The sequence below is a fragment of the Lagenorhynchus albirostris genome, chromosome 11 (assembly GCF_949774975.1).
Source record: "Lagenorhynchus albirostris chromosome 11, mLagAlb1.1, whole genome shotgun sequence".
Classification (NCBI taxonomy): domain Eukaryota; kingdom Metazoa; phylum Chordata; class Mammalia; order Artiodactyla; family Delphinidae; genus Lagenorhynchus; species Lagenorhynchus albirostris.
The window spans coordinates 50,240,303-50,259,058 of NC_083105.1; the positions used below are offsets into that span (position 1 = coordinate 50,240,303).

Below are 18,756 nucleotides of genomic sequence, written 5' to 3' on the forward strand. Positions count from 1 at the left end.
TCTTGGGTGCTGGCCAGCGGTAGGTGTGCTTGGCAGACAAATTCTAAATCTACCTCAGAAAGAGGGGGTGGAATGCCCAGGTTTCATTCAAAGTGAGGTTAATGTCCCTTAAATCCTGGACACCAATATTTGTGTCCACATAAGCACAAATTAAGTTTTAGAGTTCTTAACTTATAAAGTGTCACCTGAAATAGTGATTACTTTCCATGATCAACCTGTTGGTACAGTTTATAAGCTCAATCCAGTTGATTGCTCCATGATCTGGGGAATTGTTTGTAAAACAGGCTGATGTCAACACAAGCACCTTAGTCTCCTTCCTTCGGGTTTTTTTTCTTTTTTTTTTTTGCATTTTTATTTTTTTTGTGATTGAAGGACAGTTGATTTACAATGTTGTGTTAACGTCTGCTGTACCACAGATTCAGTGATACATATATAAATTCTTTCTTATGTTCTTTTCCTGTATGATTTTTAAGAGATTTCTTTCCACATCATAGCCTCCTTTAACTTTTAACAGTCGTGGCCAATCCATGATGCTAGGACTTCCTCTGTCTCCAGGGCTTCTGCATATGCAGCCCCTCGAGCAAGTGTGATTGGCAGGGGAGAGGGTAAGAATGTGGTTTTCACATGTATTGATGCTATAATTAAATGTAGTGCTGTGCCAGCTATGTTGAGTATTATCGATCACCAAATATTTATTCTTTAAGCCACTACCATTTAACAGGTAGTAAACCAAAATAAGTAAAGATAAGATCCCTGCCTTAGGAGGGTTTATAATCTATTGGGGGAAATAAGGTATAAAAAACATGAAAAGTTTGGGAGCAATAATCGCATTGCATAATAGTAAAAAGCAACAACTTAAGGGTTGTCACAGAGCATTAGGCAATTAAGTTGCCAAATAAGTGTCAGTCAGTAAACCTGAGGTAAGAGTGACAACACGTACTGCTGGCTAGAACGGATGACGGAGGCTTCGAAGGAAGAACGATTGGAGCTGGGTTTATGTAAAACAAATGAACTTGGTATTTTTCTCTGGGGAGAAAATATTATTGAATTAAGTCCTGTCATAGTTCTTGCTGCCTGCTCTTGGTTTAAAAGTAGAGTTTGACTAAAAGCCCCAGAGTAGCCAAGGTTCTATTACGATGGTGAAGAGAGGAGAATGTTACTGAAAGCCAGTACTTTCGTTGCACTTTCTTCTTCACCAATACTTTTTTTTATTAGTCCTGCTATAAGCAGTAAATAGCAAAATAAGCTCACCCTCTGGTTGGCCCTGGACACACTCCCAGTGAAGATACCCAAAGTGGTGAAATGTCCAAAAGGCAGGCAGCAAAAATGAGAGGGAATGAGAAGAAAGGGAAAATTCTAGTGGGTCCAGGATCTGGATAATCTGCCCCAAGAGCACCACCTCTTTATGGGCAGAGCAACTAAAGATAACTTTCTCTTTATTTTGTTTTACGGTGCTCCTTAAAAGTAAAAGAGGTAGAGGGTTAGGAAGAAATTGGAGACAGCAGCAGACCCAGTACAGGACTTCCGAAGTGTGCAGTCAGCGTGAGAAGAGGGATCCACTGAGTCCCTCTCATCCACCCTCCGCTGCTCACCCGCTCTTAGGAACCAGCCACATCCTAGGAGCCGGGACTCCAGCTGCGTCGGCATCCTGGGCTTGCATGCTTATCCATGATGGGGAAGAGGGAAGTGTGGTCAGACTGGCCTGCGGAAAGGAGGGGTCCACTGAGGCGACATTCTCTGTTCTGCAGAAGTGATCAGCTGGATGTGGGTGACTATATCAAAGCAGTGAATGGCATCAACCTGGCCAAATTCCGCCACGATGAGATCATCAGCTTGCTGAAGAATGTCGGGGAAAGAGTGGTTCTTGAAGTTGAGTATGAGCTGCCGCCAGTCTGTAAGTCATCACAAGCCAGGGGCAGAACAGCTGCACCACGTTTGGGCCTAAAACTATTGTTTCCTATCTTTTTCTCTTTTGCCATCATTGTCTTATTACAGGAATGGTAGAGTATAGTTTCTTCATATTTAAAACTTATTTGAATTGCTATAGCCTACTCAGGAAGAATGTAAAAGAGCATAAATAATGATGAAATTATCTAGGACTCATTTCATTAAGGCCATCTGTGAACACCATAATTGTACTTAAGCTATTTTAATGAACTGTCCACATATTTATAAATTCTGTGCATTAGGTTCCATCCAGGCTTTGTACTTAGTGACTAAGTTTAGGAAAAGCATGTTTAACGTGATTTCTATTGATTCTTGTATAGTTATGTTCATTTCTGAAGCATGAAAATAGAATCAGAATACATTGTTAAGTAATAATAATAGACATAATAAAAGCGCAGCCAACATATTTTGAGAGCTTACTAAATGTCCAGCATTATAAGGAGCCCCTTTTATTGGTTCACTTAAATCCTCACCACAAAGAAAGCATAGCAGAGCTGAACTTTGATGTCAAATAGCCAGTTAAGGGCTTCCCTGGTGGCGCAGTGGTTGAGAGTCCGCCTGCCGATGCAGGGGACACGGGTTCGTGCCCCGGTCCGGGAGGATCCCATGTGCCGCGGAGCGGCTGGGCCCGTGAGGCGTGGCCGCTGAGCCTGTGCGTCCGGAGCCTGTGCTCTGCAACGGGAGAGGCCACAGCAGTGAGAGGCCTGCGTACCGCAAAATAACTAATAATAATAACCAGTTAAATCCCAGCTCCAACTTTACTAGCTACATGCCTTTGAGAAAGTTACTTAAGCTTCTTGTGTTTCAGTTTGCACATCTGAAAACTGGGGATGATATTAGGAATCTATGGTATTACTCACAGATCTGTTATGAGGATTAAATGAGTTAGGTTTTGTATAGCATTTAGGACAGTGCCCGACACTATAAAAGTTTTTGTTAAATAATAAATACATAAATCAATCAAAACTGTAAGATAGGCATTATTTTCATTATTATTCTCATTTTACAGAGACTTAAGTTAGATATCTTTCCCAAATTAGTAGGCATCAAAGTCAGCTCTTTGCTTTTCTGTACTACTGAGAACTCAGACTGATTATTACTAACCGATAATAATTCATTTGTTTAGCAATGACTTATTGGCATTACTATGTTCCAGTCCCCACAAAGTACATCGGTGGAATTTATATTCTAGCAGGCGAAGACAGGTATTAAAATAAAACCACAGTAAATAAGTTAATTAAAATTGACGCTTAAACAACAAGGTGGTTAGGGGTGCCAGCCCTCTGCGCAGTTGAAAATCAATGCATAACTTATAGTTGGCCCTCCATATATGTGGTTCCTCCAAAACCAAGCTTCTTCCATATCTGCAGATTCAACCAACCAGGTATAGGGCAGTACTGTGGTGTTTACTATGGAAAAAAATCCACATATACATGGACCCATGCAGGTCAAACACATGTTGTTCAAGGGTCAGCTGTGTGTCGTACGAATGTTATGGGTCATGAATGCTGTGGGAAAAAGAAAATAAGCAAGGAACGGGGTTGGGAGTGCTGGGCTGGGGATGGGATTGCAATTTAAATAGAGTGGTTAGGGACAGCTTCATGGAGAAAGTGACATTACTCAGCGACTTGAAGGAGGTGAGGAAGTTAGCTGTATGGATTTCTGGGGGAAAAGAGGTCCAGAAAGAAGGAAAAGCCGGTGCTAAGATCAAAAGCAGGAACACATCTGGCATTGTTCTAGAAACATTAAGAAGGGCGGTGTGCTGGAGCAGAGCAAGCATGCAGAGAAGTGGGGGGAGGTGGTCTGAAGTGTAAAGGATAGGAGCGTCTGTGTAGGCCGTTGGAGGGGCCTTAAGTTCTGCTCTGAATGATGCAGGAAGGCATTGTATGATTTGGGACAGAGGAGTGACATGATCTGATGTATGTTTTCAAAGGCTCCTCTAGCTGCTGTGTGGAGAATAGACTGCAGGGACGAGGGTAGAAGTTTGGAGGACTATTGCAGTGATTCAGATAAAAGATGGTGGTGGAGATGGTGACGAGCCCTCATATCCCTCGTCTAGTTTGAAGATAGAGCCAACAGGATTTGGCTCTGATGAATTTAATGTGGGTTGTGCAGAAAGAGAGGAGTGAAGGCCCACAGCGGGTTTTGAGTCTGAGTAACTGGAAGGATGGAGTTGCCGTCAACGGGGGTGGGTAAGAATGCAGGCAGAGCTGACTTGCGAGGAGAAGATCAGTAGTTTGTTGTTTGAAATGCTACAGTTAAGGGGCCTATTTGCCACGCTGAGAGAAAATGTTAAGACGAGAGCTGGAGATACGGTTTGGCGTTCGGGAGAAAGATCTGGACTAGAAATGTAAATTTAAGAGGAATGGGACTATAGATGGTGTTTGAAGCTTTGGGACCAGATGACAGCACTTAGAGAGTGAGTGTACATACCAATCATAAGTTCTTATTCTTAACCTAAAATCTAACACTGAAAATCTAATGGTGATTTTACAACAAAATCCATTGGTATCTGTGTTCTGAAACCTTGCTACAATGTTTTTCATTTTCATTAAGAGCAGGCAGTAAAACAGTGTTGAGAGCTTTGGCTGTGTCACTAGTTAAATGTCAGTTTTGTCCCTTTCTAGCTTTGTGACTTTGAGCATTTTATTTAAGTTCTCTGAGCCGTAGGTTTCTCAGCTATAAAACAACTATAATGGATGTAGAATTTTTGTAAGAATTCAAGGCTATAATCCTGTAAAGTATTTAGATCATAAGCACATACTCACTAAGCGATAGTGCATCTTAGCCACTGTTACCATTATCATTATTACTACTACTACTGCTACTACACTGAAAGTACTGTGTTTTCTTGAACTGAAAGTCAGTTTGCTTTGAAATCACTGTCTTAAACCACTGCTAAGGAGTTAAGAGGAGTCAAATATCTAGAGCTAATGCTCTTTGATTAAGCATTTGTATTCTAGTGGGTAGATGAATATCCACAAAACACAACCTCTTCCTAAGAGGAACTCTTAGTATAGCTCTCAGGGTGAGGCCAGTAGTGGAGATATGCTGAGTATTATCCAGCAAACCCAGATAATCCAGAGCTGGGCATTTCGGGGTAGATTTGAAAGAGTTTATGTAGGTCCAGTAGGAAAACGAACATTCCAGGCACAGGATACGGCAAGGAGGTAAGAAGATAGTCCAGTACGTAGGTTGAACTGCAAACGGTTTGGAGTTGCTGGAACACAAAGGGAAAGAGCGGGCCTAGAGAGGGATGAGGCCAGTGAGGTAAACAGAAACCAAGAGAAGGAGGGCCTTCTAAGCCATGTGGGTAGAGTGTGGATGGTGTCGAGTGGGCAATAAGGAGCCTTTAAAGGTTTTAAGGCCAAGGAACAGCATCATCAGATCAGGGTTTTTAGACTTATTTTAAGAGGTCAAATGGAGAACAGATCAGAGGCTATAAGCCCCAAGGCTGTTATAATTTCCCAAAAGAGAGGTAATATCCTGAATAACTATAGCATTAGTAGGGTTAAAGAGGAGAGGGTGGGCATCAGAAATATTCAGGGGTTGGTGATTATACCAGCTTTTCCTCCCTCACACAGTAAAGCTGATGGAAAAAGAGAAAATATTTTTAAACACAGAAGTGTGAATTCTGTGGTAGAAATCAGATAGAAGAGGTCTATTCGCCAAGGATTATCTCTGTCTCCTTCTATTATGTTAGATAAATTGATAAGATCTGTGAGTTCAGGGAGGTTGAAGGGATTAATAAGCCTCCCTTTCACTGAGTTTAGACAGCCAGAACAGGAGCGAGCCAGCAGCAGTGAGGGCCCGGGAGGAGAGCTGCCTGATGAAAGGTAGGCCACCCGAGACCGAGACTGCAACTCTCACAGCAATCTGAGGCTCAGCCAATCCCAGAATCCAGAAAGAATTGGAGGAAGGTGTGTGTGTGTGTGTGTGTGTGTGTGTGTGTGTGTGTGTGTGTGTGTGAGAGAGAGAGAGAGAGAGAGAGAGAGAGAGAGAGAGAAAGAGAGAATGGTACAGAGACAGAGATCTGATAGAAGAAAAATGGAACTTTGACCTTGGGCGAGCCACTTACCTTTTCTGAGATTCAGTTTCTTAGTGAACATGAAATAGTCGATCTTCATGAGCTCTAAAGTTCTTTCTGACTTTATAAAATTATGTGGTGTTTTGAGACCGTATTTAGAGAGAATGTTACCAGGCTGTATCTTGAGTATTAGTGTGTTCAAAGTTGGTCTAGAGGAGTGCCTTCAAATTTTCGGGTCGCATAACCCCTAAAGAATTTTGAAATATTACATAATTCTCATCCAATTTTTAACACCTAAAATTCTTTATGATAAACTTCAGTAGTTGGATAGGATATAATTTTTAGCATGATGTTTATTTTATACATCTTTGTATACCATTTCCATTCAAACCTTGGAGCTACAGATTTACCTCGTTTGTTTTATGGAAAACATCTGCCACAGAGTCTTATTGTCAAAGGCGGTCCTCACCGTTAAACCATCAGCTAAATCAGACTAGCTTTTTATTGGAAGGAATGCTTCCTTAATTCAAATAAGTGTGTTAAAGCATGTCCCTGTGACAGCCTTATTACTTCTCATTTCTAATTCTAAGAAAGATAGACAGATGATAGATGATGATGGTGATGATGATGATGATGATGATGATATGGTGGGGAGGTGTGGCGTGGTGGGCGTCCCAGGTCTCCTCCCCATGGTTCATTCTGGAATGTAGTCTGAAGAAGCATCAGCTACCCAGGGGAAGCTCTTCCTGTGACAGTGGCAGAGGGAAAACAAGACAAGCCCAACCACAGGAGCACATTTCCAGACTCTGCTCACGTGTCTTAACACCCCATTGGCTAAAGCAAGTCAGCTGTGCAAACCCAATGTAATGAGGTGGGAAAGTGCAGAACTCCTGTTCTCCTATGGGAAATAGTATATATTGATAATTTAGAAAAACCAAATCCACCATAATAAAATAGAGAATGTCACTTCATGTTATAGAAGTATATGCATATGCACATATAGAAACAAGGGACAACAGTACAACTAAAATACTAGGGAGGAGTATTTTTGCATTCTAAGATTGGTTTCTCTAGCCTTCCTATGTGCCCAGTTTGATTTTTTAGGTAAGCCCCTTAATTGGATCTCTATGTCCACATACACACATGTGAAGTAATGAGTAAAATTCATGTGGCCAAACAGGATGTCTGGTGCTGAATATGAAAACCTAGTCACCAAGAGCCATTCATGCAAATATAAATTATAAAGACCAAATCTATTTCATTAAATATATTAAAATGTAGTCAACATTCCCATTTATCTTTGTAAATGATGAACAGCAAGAGTGTGGATAATCTAAAGCTGTAGATAATCCCCGAAGTCTTTATATTGACTTTAGATTTGTTTGTAAGATTTTATGGTCAGCAAGATTTAGTTCAAGCAAAATTGAAATTACAGTGCTTTGCATCCCCAGAACAGACACTCAGCCAACAAGGACAGGTGGCCCAGAATTAGAATTTGGTTGTATATAATTGAAAGTTGATTTAATGATTAAATGAAATAAAATTTGTAAACCACTTTGCAGAGTTCCTTGCATACAGTAGATGCTCATTAATTATTTCTCTCCATATCTTTTCCTTAATAGAACGGAAAGATCATGTTCTTAACCAGTTTCTTCAAGTGGCTTGTTGGGTCATGGAAATAAGAAAACATTTGGTTTGAACTCAGTTTTTTACATTTAATTAATACCGTACCTCAACACTTTCAGCTATTTGTATGCACTGTTCCTAGCTGATTAGAATAAACTGAAATTCCCCTGATAGCAAGAATATGATATTTAATTAAATCAGCAGCGTACCAAAACATTTTGTTCAGCTGTAGGTTTATGTTGTTTTTTTAGCAGATCCAAGTTCTTATTGTACTTTATGTCTCAGCTGGCTGTGTGCAGTTTTGTGAATTTAACTGTGTACTTTTCATAATCATGTCCATTCCTTTGAGGATTCAGAATTTCTGATAATTAAAAAATAATTATAATTAATGCTTAATTAAAATTACTTCCTATTTCTGTCAATGGCAAGAAACGTTCTTTTCAAAGATACCTTTAAATTCTGTCTGTATGTTTCTCGTTGACAGCTTGATGTATTAAGCCCTTCAGGATCTAGTAACAACGTAAAAAATGTGTCATTGATAATGAACACAGCCTTAGACAATTGAACATCACTGTACAAATTCAAGACAAGGAGCTAAGACCATCAAATTCTATAGATTGCCAACCCTTGTCTCCATGAATAAAAATATCCTTGTATCCATAATGATAAAATATGTTTTTAAATCTAGCAAGAGTATACTGTATAATCAGAATTACTCACTAGTTTCTTGAAAAAACAGTCTTAAAGGGTAGTTTAGTTACTGTTCATATAACTTCATATAACTTATCCCCTCGTGTATAATGTAATTAGAGATAGCAACTTGGCAATGGAATTTTATTTTGTGAAATGAGATCAATAATGAGGCAAACACAACCTAAGCATGACAGTATCAAGTAAAATTAAGTAGATCTTTATTTTATTAGTCAGTAATAATATTTTGAATGTACTTCGAATTTCTTTTTCTCTCCAAGTTTCATTCAGGTTGCTGTTGTCTTTGTTTAATTGCTATGCATCATGTCAGAAAATCAGTTTGCATCAGCTTAACCTGTTAATGGTAATCTGAGAGTATTACTTTTCCTTCTTGTTCTAGCTGCAAAAATAAATATAAAGACAATAATTATTTCATATGTTTTATAAAAATCATATTATTTTTGCATTATACAAAGGGAAAACAATTCTATTTATCATATGAAGATTGTCTCTCTCGTTATATAGAATTTTAACAATGTGAATATTATGCTCTGTCTAAAAACTGGCTACACGGGAGGAAAGGAAGTATCTCTGATTTTGATTCCACCTGGACCTATATAAGTCATTTATGCACATGACTATTTTATGGTATTTGTATGTCATTCCAATTACTTTTTGTAACATTTTCTTTAAAAACAGACTCTTTTGCTGTTTTATTACTCAACAAGAATTATTTGCGACAGGGGATCTGTAGTATTTTATGCCTATCAAAAAATCCAGAGATGTTATTATGATGTAAGACTTACATTTCCTCTCTCTTTCCTGCATTCAGCCGTTCAAGGATCGAGTGTTATTTTCCGAACGGTGGAGGTCACGTTACATAAAGAAGGCAATACCTTTGGTTTTGTAATACGAGGTAGGTGGCGGTTAGAAAATAGAACTAACAGATATTCTTGGAGAATTTGTCATTGAAATACTGGGAGTGAACTAGAAAGTCATCCTAAAAAAAACTGATGTTTTCAGTGCCTAAAGTCACATTATAATATTTGCACCCATTTTTCTTTCAAGAAATAAAGCAGTAATTGGGAATCAAATTGGAATCCAAATGATGTAGCTAATTTATTCCAGTTTGTTAATACAGAACAAGAAGCCATTATTTGTAAACCTTGTGAACTCACAGTCATCCTACTGATTTGCCACTTGTCAACGTGTCTTTTGTCTTCCCTTTTATACTTTTCTGTATCACTGAGTCAAAAATGTTGACGAATGTGGATGATTTGATTTAATGCACTAGGATTAAGTAACTTTGTTTAAATTGTTTTCTCCTAAAATACATCTCGTTACTGTAGCTTCCACCTGACGTGCATCAGCTCAGTTCATCTTATTTTGGAATGATATGAATAACAAAAATGTCAGGTGACTCCAACTTGTCTATAAAACCATTAATTCTGAGCTGTAATTCTGGCTTTTATTATTTTAGTTTTCTTATTAGTAATTTCATCCCTTAAAGATTACACATACAAGGGACTTCCCTGGTGGCGCAGTGGTTAAGAATCCACCTGCCAATGCAGGGGACATGGATTCGAGCCCTGGTCCAGGAAGATCCCACATGCCGCAGAGCAGCTAAGCCCGCGAGCCACAACTACTGAGCCTGTGTGCCACAACTACTGAAGCCCGCGCACTCTAGAGCCCATGCTCTGCAACAAGAGAAGCCACCCCAATGAGAAGCCCGTGCACTGCAACGAAGAGTAGCCCCCACTCGCCACAACTAGAGAAAGCCCACGCATAGCAACGAAGACCCAACACTGCCAAAAATAAATAAATAAATTTATTAAAAAAAGACTACACATACATTAATAACTCATAATTCCTAGTATGACAATGAGGTTCAATAGGGAGCTAGGTAAGCATCAGGAATTTTTAACATTTCTTGATTTTTAAAATTTGTTTTTACCTATTACATTTTCTACTTCACCAGAGTCAAAATTCTATCAAAATTATTAAGACATTAATTAAAATTAACTAAGCATCTTAATAAATGTACATGCATCAAGGAATAAAACAGATGTGTTCACTTATACAGACTTGCCTTAATGACTGAGCTTTGGGCATTAGGTTCAATTCTGTGTGCATCATTAAGAAAATCAGTCAATCAAATATTCATTAAGGACATGTCAACATGTCAGCATCAGGCAGAGTACTGTGGAGTCATGAGACAGGACCCCTATCTACAGGAGATTACAGTCCAGTGAATTTAAGATGTAAGTTGATAAAGTGCCCAAATGAATATTAGAGAAAACAGGCAACTAGGAACCCATGGAATGGTTTAGACCAGTAGTTATTACACTTTTCTAACCAAGTCCTACATTTAGGTGGAGCGACAGACCCCAAGATCATTTACCTTAACCATTTTCAAATTTCTGTGCAAAAAAACTAGATGAATATAATGAAAAGTCAGTGTACAAGTAATTTTAGCTTGGAGGGTGGTATATACAAATCTGGTGTTGAAATATAAATATGAAAGAGAGGCACGCTTGACTCGCATTCCTACAAGCCTGATTATTGAAATGCTTCAGTAAAAAATACTGCTGGTGCAGATATTCATCACTAGCTGCTGTATGGTTAATCAATAAAAAATCAAATTGCTAATGAAAGAGCTAAACCAACAGTAATTTATCACTTAAGAACTAAAAAGAATAGAAGCAATTGCAATCTACAACCACCTCAAGACAACTGATGATATGATGCTAACAAATGTCCTTCCCACAATTGGCAGGAATTTCAAATAGCCATGTGTGCATGCGTAGTAAGAATATTTTAATATGAGCCTAGACTCCTACCTAGTACATGGTAGGCACTTAATAAATGGAAGAATGAATGAATGAGGCCTAGGTTTGTGTGGACATCAGACTTCTTGGTATTATACTGGTTTTAAAACCTTAGTAATAATAAGCCAATTTTAGTTTATGAGTACCAAATTTTTGTAGGTTTTAATAACTCCCTTAGTATGTCAGTTGAACATAAAAATGTGTCAAATTTTACATAATTTTTTTTTTTTTTTTTTTTGCGGTACGCGGGCCTCTCACTGTTGCGGCCTTTCCCATTATGGAGCACAGGCTCCGGACGCGCAGGCTCAGTGGCCATGGCTCATGGGCCCAGCCGCTCCGTGGCATGTGGGATCTTCCCGGACCGGGGCACGAACCCGTGTCCCCTGCATCGGCAGGCGGACTCTCAACCACTGCGCCACCAGGGAAGCCCCTTACATAATTTTTAATGAGAATAAATAAAGAACTTATATTTTCAAATCAATTTGAGGCCCATCTGGAGGGTCTTCTTGCTCAAAAGGTGGCCATTGCCCATCCCCTAAGAGTTATTGGTTAATCGCAAACTGAGTTGCAGAATGAGAAAGTACTGTGGATAAATGCTATCATGGCAGGTAAAACATTATGGCATAGATGGGCTTTGAGCTTAACTTAGATCAATGGGGAATACCAGGACATTCAGGGAAGAGGGAGGAGAAGATATTGCAGATGAAGCATATTCATTTAATGCTGGAGAATTTCTTCTTACCCAATTAGGATGGATCTTTTTAAAAAAACCAGGCTTTTAGCTGATGAATGGAATTACGTTTCTAATGCTATATGTCACAGATCCAAACACCTTCACTGCCGAAATGATAGAAACTTGCCCCCATAAAATGAAAAATGATGTTCTGGCCTATATCATGGAGAGTTAAATTTCTGTTAATTCTTTTGCCATCAAGCCAGAAGATGGTTTAGGTTAACAGGAAAACTCAATGAACTTATTTATAAAACAGAAAGAGAGTCACGGATGTAGAAAACAAACTTATAGTTACTGGGGGGGGGAAGGGAGGGAGGGATAAATTGAGAGATTGGGTATACACACTACTATATATAAAATGGATAACTAATAAGGACCTACTGTAGAGCACAGGGAGCTCTAATTAATACTCTGTAATGACCTATTTGGAAAGAGTATCTAAAAAGGAGTGGAGATACTTTGCTGTAGAGTAGAAACTAACACAACATTGTAAATCACCTGTACTCCAATAAAAAAAATTTTTAAATAGATGAAAAAAATGATGATAAATTTTTTTTAAAGAAAGGAAAAATCACTCTGCCACTAATTTGCTTTTCACTTTGGATGAGGAAATTTCTCTAATCATTCTCAACTATAAAATTGTAGGTATGTGTACTCATTTAACATATGGACCCCAATATTCAGATTTGGTCTGCATGGTGTCCCTGGCATTGATATTTTTCTAATAGCATGCCAGGTGGGTCATGTTAATGGGCAACCAGGATTGAAAATACCACTGGTCTCTGAGTGGTCTTTATTATGCTTTACAGCTCCAAACATCTAGAACGTAAGTGAAGCACAAACTAAACTTGGCTCATTATTTCAAATAATGGCAAAATGTCACATACCAATAAATTTAGAGTTATCTGTCTCACAGTTTAACATGTATTCACTGTTACATACTTGTATTTGGACCTCCAAATCAATATAGTGGAAAGGGTTCTTGCTGTCTTCAGCCTCTTTCCTCTTCTAAATCAATACCCCTCAGGGGAAAGTACACCTATCTTTTTATGATCACCTTGCAAAAAAGAAGTTACATAATGGTATTTATATAAATATGGTTAAACATGTGCTATAACTTATCATCATGATTTTCATTAAAAAAATTTTTTTCTGAAAAAATTCTGAATTTTCTTTTTTAATTAAGGAAGAATTTTAAAAGAATCCATCAAATTGATTGAAAGAAAATACTGAAATAGAGATTTTACCAACCAGACTGAATAAATCTCTTGTAATAGCAATGAACATATAGGAAGCATTTGCTTTCATCAAGAACAGTGAATGCCTTTTAAATTTTCTCTTAGGTTCTTTAAGCTGACCTCTTTACCAGTGCCAAATTTGGGAAATGGCACTCTGTTCTACCAGACAAACATTAAATGTTACATGATGGTGAGAGGGTAGACAGCAGAAGCAAGAAGAACTACAATCCTGCAGCCTGTGGAATGAAAACCACATTCACAGAAAGATAGACAAAATGAAAAGGCAGAGGGCTATGTACCAGATGAAGGAACAAGATAAAACCCCAGAAAAACAATGAAATGAAGTGGAGATAGGCAACCTACCAGAAAAAGAATTCAGAACTATGATAGTGAGGAGATCCAGGACCTCGGAAAAAGAATGCAGACAGAGATCAAGAAGATGCAAGAAATGTTTAACAAAAACCTAGAAGAATTAAAGAACAAACAAACAGATGAATAATACAATAACTGAAATGAAAAGTACACTAGAAGGAATCAATAGCAGAATAACTGATGCAGAAGAATGGATAAGTGACCTGGAAGACAGAATGGTGGAATTCACTGCCATGCAACAGAATAAAGAAAAAAAGAATGAAAAGAAGTGAAGACAGGCTAAGAGACCTCTGGGACAACATTAAATGCACCAACATTCACATTATAGGGGTCCCAGAAGGAGAAGAGAGAGAGAAAGGACCTGAGAAAATATTTGAAGAGATTATAGTTGAAAACTTCCCTAACATGGGAAAGGATATAGCCACTCAAGTCCAGGAAGCGCAGAGAGAGTCCCATACAGGATAAACCCAAGGAGAAACACGCCGAGACACATAGTAATCAAATTGGCAAAAATTAAAGACAAACAAAAATTATTAAAATCAACAAGAGAAAAACGACAAATAACATACAAGGGAACTCCCATAAGGTTAACAGCTGATTTCTCAGCAGAAACTCTACAAGCTAGGAGGGAGTGGCACGATACATTTAAAGTGATGAAAGGGAAGAAGCTACAACCAAGATTACTCTAGCCGGCAAGGATCTCATTCAGATTCTATGGAGAAATCAAATGCTTTACAGACAAGCAAAAGCTAAGAGAATTCAGCACCACCAAACCAGCTCTACAACAAATGCTAAAGGAACTTCTCTAAGTGGGAAACACAAGAGAAGAAAAGGACCTACAAAAACAAACCCAAAACAATTAGGAAAATGGTTTTAGGAACATACATATCGATAATTACCTTAAAAGTGAATGGATTGGGCTTCCCTGGTGGCGCAGTGGTTGAGAGTCCGCCTGCCGATGCAGGGGATGCGGGTTCGTGCCCCGGTCCGGGAGAATCCCGCGTGCCGCGGAGCAGCTGGGCCCGTGGGCCGTGGCCACTGGGCCTGCGCGTCCGGAGCCTGTGCTCCGCAACGGAAGGGGCCACAGCAGTGAGGGGCCCGTGTACCGCAAAAAAAAAAAAAAAAAAAAAAAAAAAGTGAATGGATTAAATGCTCCAACCAAAAGACACAGGCTCACTGAATGGATACAAAAACAAGACTCATATACATGTTGTCTACAAGAGACCCACTTCAGACCTAGGGACACATACAGACTGAAAGTGAGGGGATGGAAAAAGATATTTCATACAAATTGAAATCAAACAAAGCTGGAGTATCAGTACTCATATCAGATGAAATAGACTTTAAAATAAAGAATGTTACAAGGGACAATGAAGGACACTACATAATGATCAAGGGATCAATCCAGGAAGAAGATATAACAATTATAAATAAATATGCACCCAACAAAGGAGCACCTCAATACATAAGGCAAATGCTAACAGCTATAAAAGAGGAAATTGACAGTAACACAGTGATAGTGGGGGACTTTAACACCTCACTTACACCAAAAGACAGATCATCCAGACAGAAAATTTATAAGGAAACACAAGCTTTAAATGACACAACAGATCAGATAGATCTAATTGATATTTATAGGACATTCAATCTGAAAACAGCAGATTACACTTTCTTCTCAAGTGCACACAGAACATTCTCCAGGATAGGTCACATCTTGGGTCACAAATCAAGCCTCGGTAAATTTAAGAAAATTGAAATCGTACCAAGCATCTTTTCTGACCACAACGCTATGAGATTAGAAATAAATTACAGGGAAAAACACGTAAAAATCACAAACACATGGAGGCTAAACAATATGTTACTGAATAACCAAGAGATCACTGAAGAAATCAAAGAGGAAATTTAAAAATACCTAGAGTTGAATATGAAAACACGATGATCCAAAACCTGTGGTATGCAGCAAAAGCAGTACTAAGAGGGAAGTTTGTAGCAATACAATCCTACCTCAAGAAACAAGAAACATCTCAAATAAACAATGTAACCTTACATTTAAAGGAACTAGAGAAAGAAGAACAAACAAAACCTAAAGTTAGTAGAAGGAAAGAAATCATAAAGATCAGAGCAGAAATAAATGAAATAGAAGCAAAGATCAATAAAACTAAAAGCTGGTTCTTTGAGAAGATAAATAAAATTGATAAACCTTTAGCCAGGCTCATCAAGAAAAAGAGGGAGAGGACTCCAATCAATAAAATTAGAAATGAAAAAGGAGATGTTACAATGGACACTGCAGAAATACAAAGCATCATGAGAAGACTACGAGCAACTCTATGCCAATAAGATGGACAACCTGGAAGAAATGGACAAATTCTTAGAAAGGTATAACCTTCCTAGACTGAACCAGGAAGAAATAGAAAATATGAACAGACCAATCACAAGTAATTAAATTGAAAGTGTAATTTAAAATCTTCCAACTGCTTCCCTGGTGGTGCAGTGATTAAGAGTCAGCCTGCCAATGAAGGCGACAGGGGTTCGAGCCCTAGTTTGGGAAGATCCCACATGCCACAGAGCAACTAAACCCATATGCCACAACTACGGAGCCTGCATTCTGAAGCCCACGAGCCACAACTACTGAGCCCACGTGCCACAACTACTGAAGCCCATGTGCCTAGAGCCTGTGCTCTGCAACAAGAGATGCCACCGCAATGAGAAGCCTGCGCACCACTACGAAGAGTAGCCCCCACTCATTGCAACTAGAGAAAGCCTGCACACAGCAACAAAGACCCAATGCAGCCAAAAATCAATTAATTACTTAATTAAATGAACAAATTTTTTTAAAAAAATCTTCCAACAAACAAAAGTCCACTACCAGATGCCTTCACAGGTGAATTCTATCAAACATTTAGAAAAGAGCTAACACCCATCGTTTGCAAACTCTTCCAAAAAATTGCAGAGGAAGAAACACTCCCAAAGTCATTCTACCATGCCACCATTACCCAGATTCCAAAACCATACAAAGATACTACAAAAAAAAAGAAAATATCAGACCAATATCACTGATGAATATAGATGCAAAAATCCTTAACAAAATACCAGCAAACAGAATCCAACAACACATTAAAAGGATCATACACCATGATCAGGTGGGATGCAAGGATTCTTCAATATACACAAATCAATCAATGTGAAATATCATATTAACAAATTGAAGAATAAAAACCACATGATCATCTCAATAGATGCAGGAAAAGCTTTTGACAAAATTCAACACCCATTTATTATAAAAAGTCTCCAGAAAATGGGCACAGAGGGAACCTACCTCAACATAATAAAGACCATATACAACAAACCCACAGCAAACATCATTCTCGATGAAAAACTGAAACCATTACCACTAAGATCAGAAACAAGACAAGGATGTCCACTCTCACCACTATTATTCAACATAGTTTTGGAAGTCCTAGCCATGGCACTCAGAGAAGAAAAGGAAATAAAAGGAATACAGATTTGGAAAAGAAGAAGTAAAACTGTCACTGTTTTCAGATGACATGATACTATACATAGATAATCCTAAAGATGACACCAGAAAGCTACTAGAGCTAATCAATGAATTTGGTAAAGTTGCAGGACACAAAGTTAACGCACAGAAATCTCTTGCATTCCTATATACTAACAATGAAACATCAGAAAGAGAAATTAAGGAAAAATCTCATTCACCATTGCAACAAAAAGAATAAAATACCTAGGAATAAATCTACCTAAGGAGGTAAAAGACCTGTACTCAGAAAACTCTAAGATGCTGATGAAAGAAATCAAAGATGACACAAACAGATGGGGAGATATACCATGTTTTTAGACTGGAAGAATCAACATTGTGAAAATAACTATAGTACCCAAAGCAATCTACAGATTCAATGCAATCTCTGTCAAATTACCAATGGCATTTTTTATAGAACTAGAACAAAAAATCTTAAAATTTGTATGGAGACACAAAAGACCCCAAATATCCAAAGCAATCTTGAGGGAAAAAAATGGAGCTGGAGGAATCAGATGCCCTGACTTCAGACTATACTACAAAGCTACAGTAATCACGACAATATGGTACTGGGACAAAAACAGAAATATAGATCAATGGAACAGCATACAAAGTCCAGAGATAAACCCACACACCTATGGTGAACTAATCTATGACAAAGGAGGCAAGGATATACAATGGAGAAAAGACAGTCTCTTCAATAAGTGATGCTGGGAAAACTGGACAGCTACATGTAAAGGAATGAAATTAGAACACTCCCTAACACCATACACAAATATAAAATCAAAATGAATTAAAGACCTAAATGTAAGACTGAACACTATAAAACTCTTAGAGGAAAACATAGGAAGAACCTCCTATTGACATAAATCACAGCAAGATATTGTTTGACCCACCTCCTAGAATAATGGAAATAAAACCAAAAATAAACAAATGGGACCTAATGAAACTTAAAAGCTTATGCACAGCAAAGGAAACCATAAATAAGATGAAAAGACACCCCTCACAATGGGAGAAAATATTTGCAAATGAATCAACGGAGAAAGGATTAATCTCCAAAATATATAAACAGCTCATGCAGCTCAATATTAAAAAAAAACAACCCAATCAAAAAATGGGCAGAAGACCTAAATAGACATTTCTCCAAAGAAGACATGCAGATGGCCAAGAGGCACATGAAAAGCTGCTCAACATCACCAATTATTAGAGAAATGCAAATCAAAACTACAATGAGGTATCACCTCACACTAGTTAGAATGGGCATCGTCAGAAAATCTACAAACAATAAATGCTGGAGAGGGTGTGGAGAAAAGGGAAGTCTCTTGCACTGTTGGTGGGAATGTAAATTGATACAGCCACTATGGAGGACAGTATGGAGGTTCCTTAAAAAACTAAAGATAGAACTACCATATGACACAGCAATCCCATTACTGGGCATATACCCAGAGAAAACAATAATTCAAAAAGACACATGCACCCCAATGTTCATTGCAGCACTATTTACAATAGCCAGGTCATGGAAGCAACCTAAATGCCCATCGACAGATGAATAGATAAAGGTGATGTGGTACATATATACAATGGAATATTACTCAGCCATAAAAAGGAACGAAATTGGGTCATTTGTAGGGACGTGGATGGACCTAGAGACTGTCATACTGAGTGAAGTAAGTCAGAAAGAGAAAAATATTGTATATTACTGCATATATGTGGAATCTAGAGAAATGGTACAGAGGAACCGGTTTGCAAGGCGGAAATAGAGA

At 38.3% G+C, this 18,756-nt stretch overlaps 1 protein-coding gene across 1 annotated transcript in view; it reads left to right on the top strand.

The window, feature by feature from the left end:
• Positions 1 to 18,756, top strand: part of GRIP1 (glutamate receptor interacting protein 1) — a 703,482-nt gene that overhangs the window by 526,740 nt on the left and 157,986 nt on the right. Inside the window, exons 4-5 of the mRNA XM_060164614.1 lie at positions 1,749 to 1,894; positions 9,123 to 9,206. Of these exons, the coding sequence (XP_060020597.1) occupies positions 1,749 to 1,894; positions 9,123 to 9,206 (230 nt within the window). The remainder of the gene's footprint in view (positions 1 to 1,748; positions 1,895 to 9,122; positions 9,207 to 18,756) is intronic.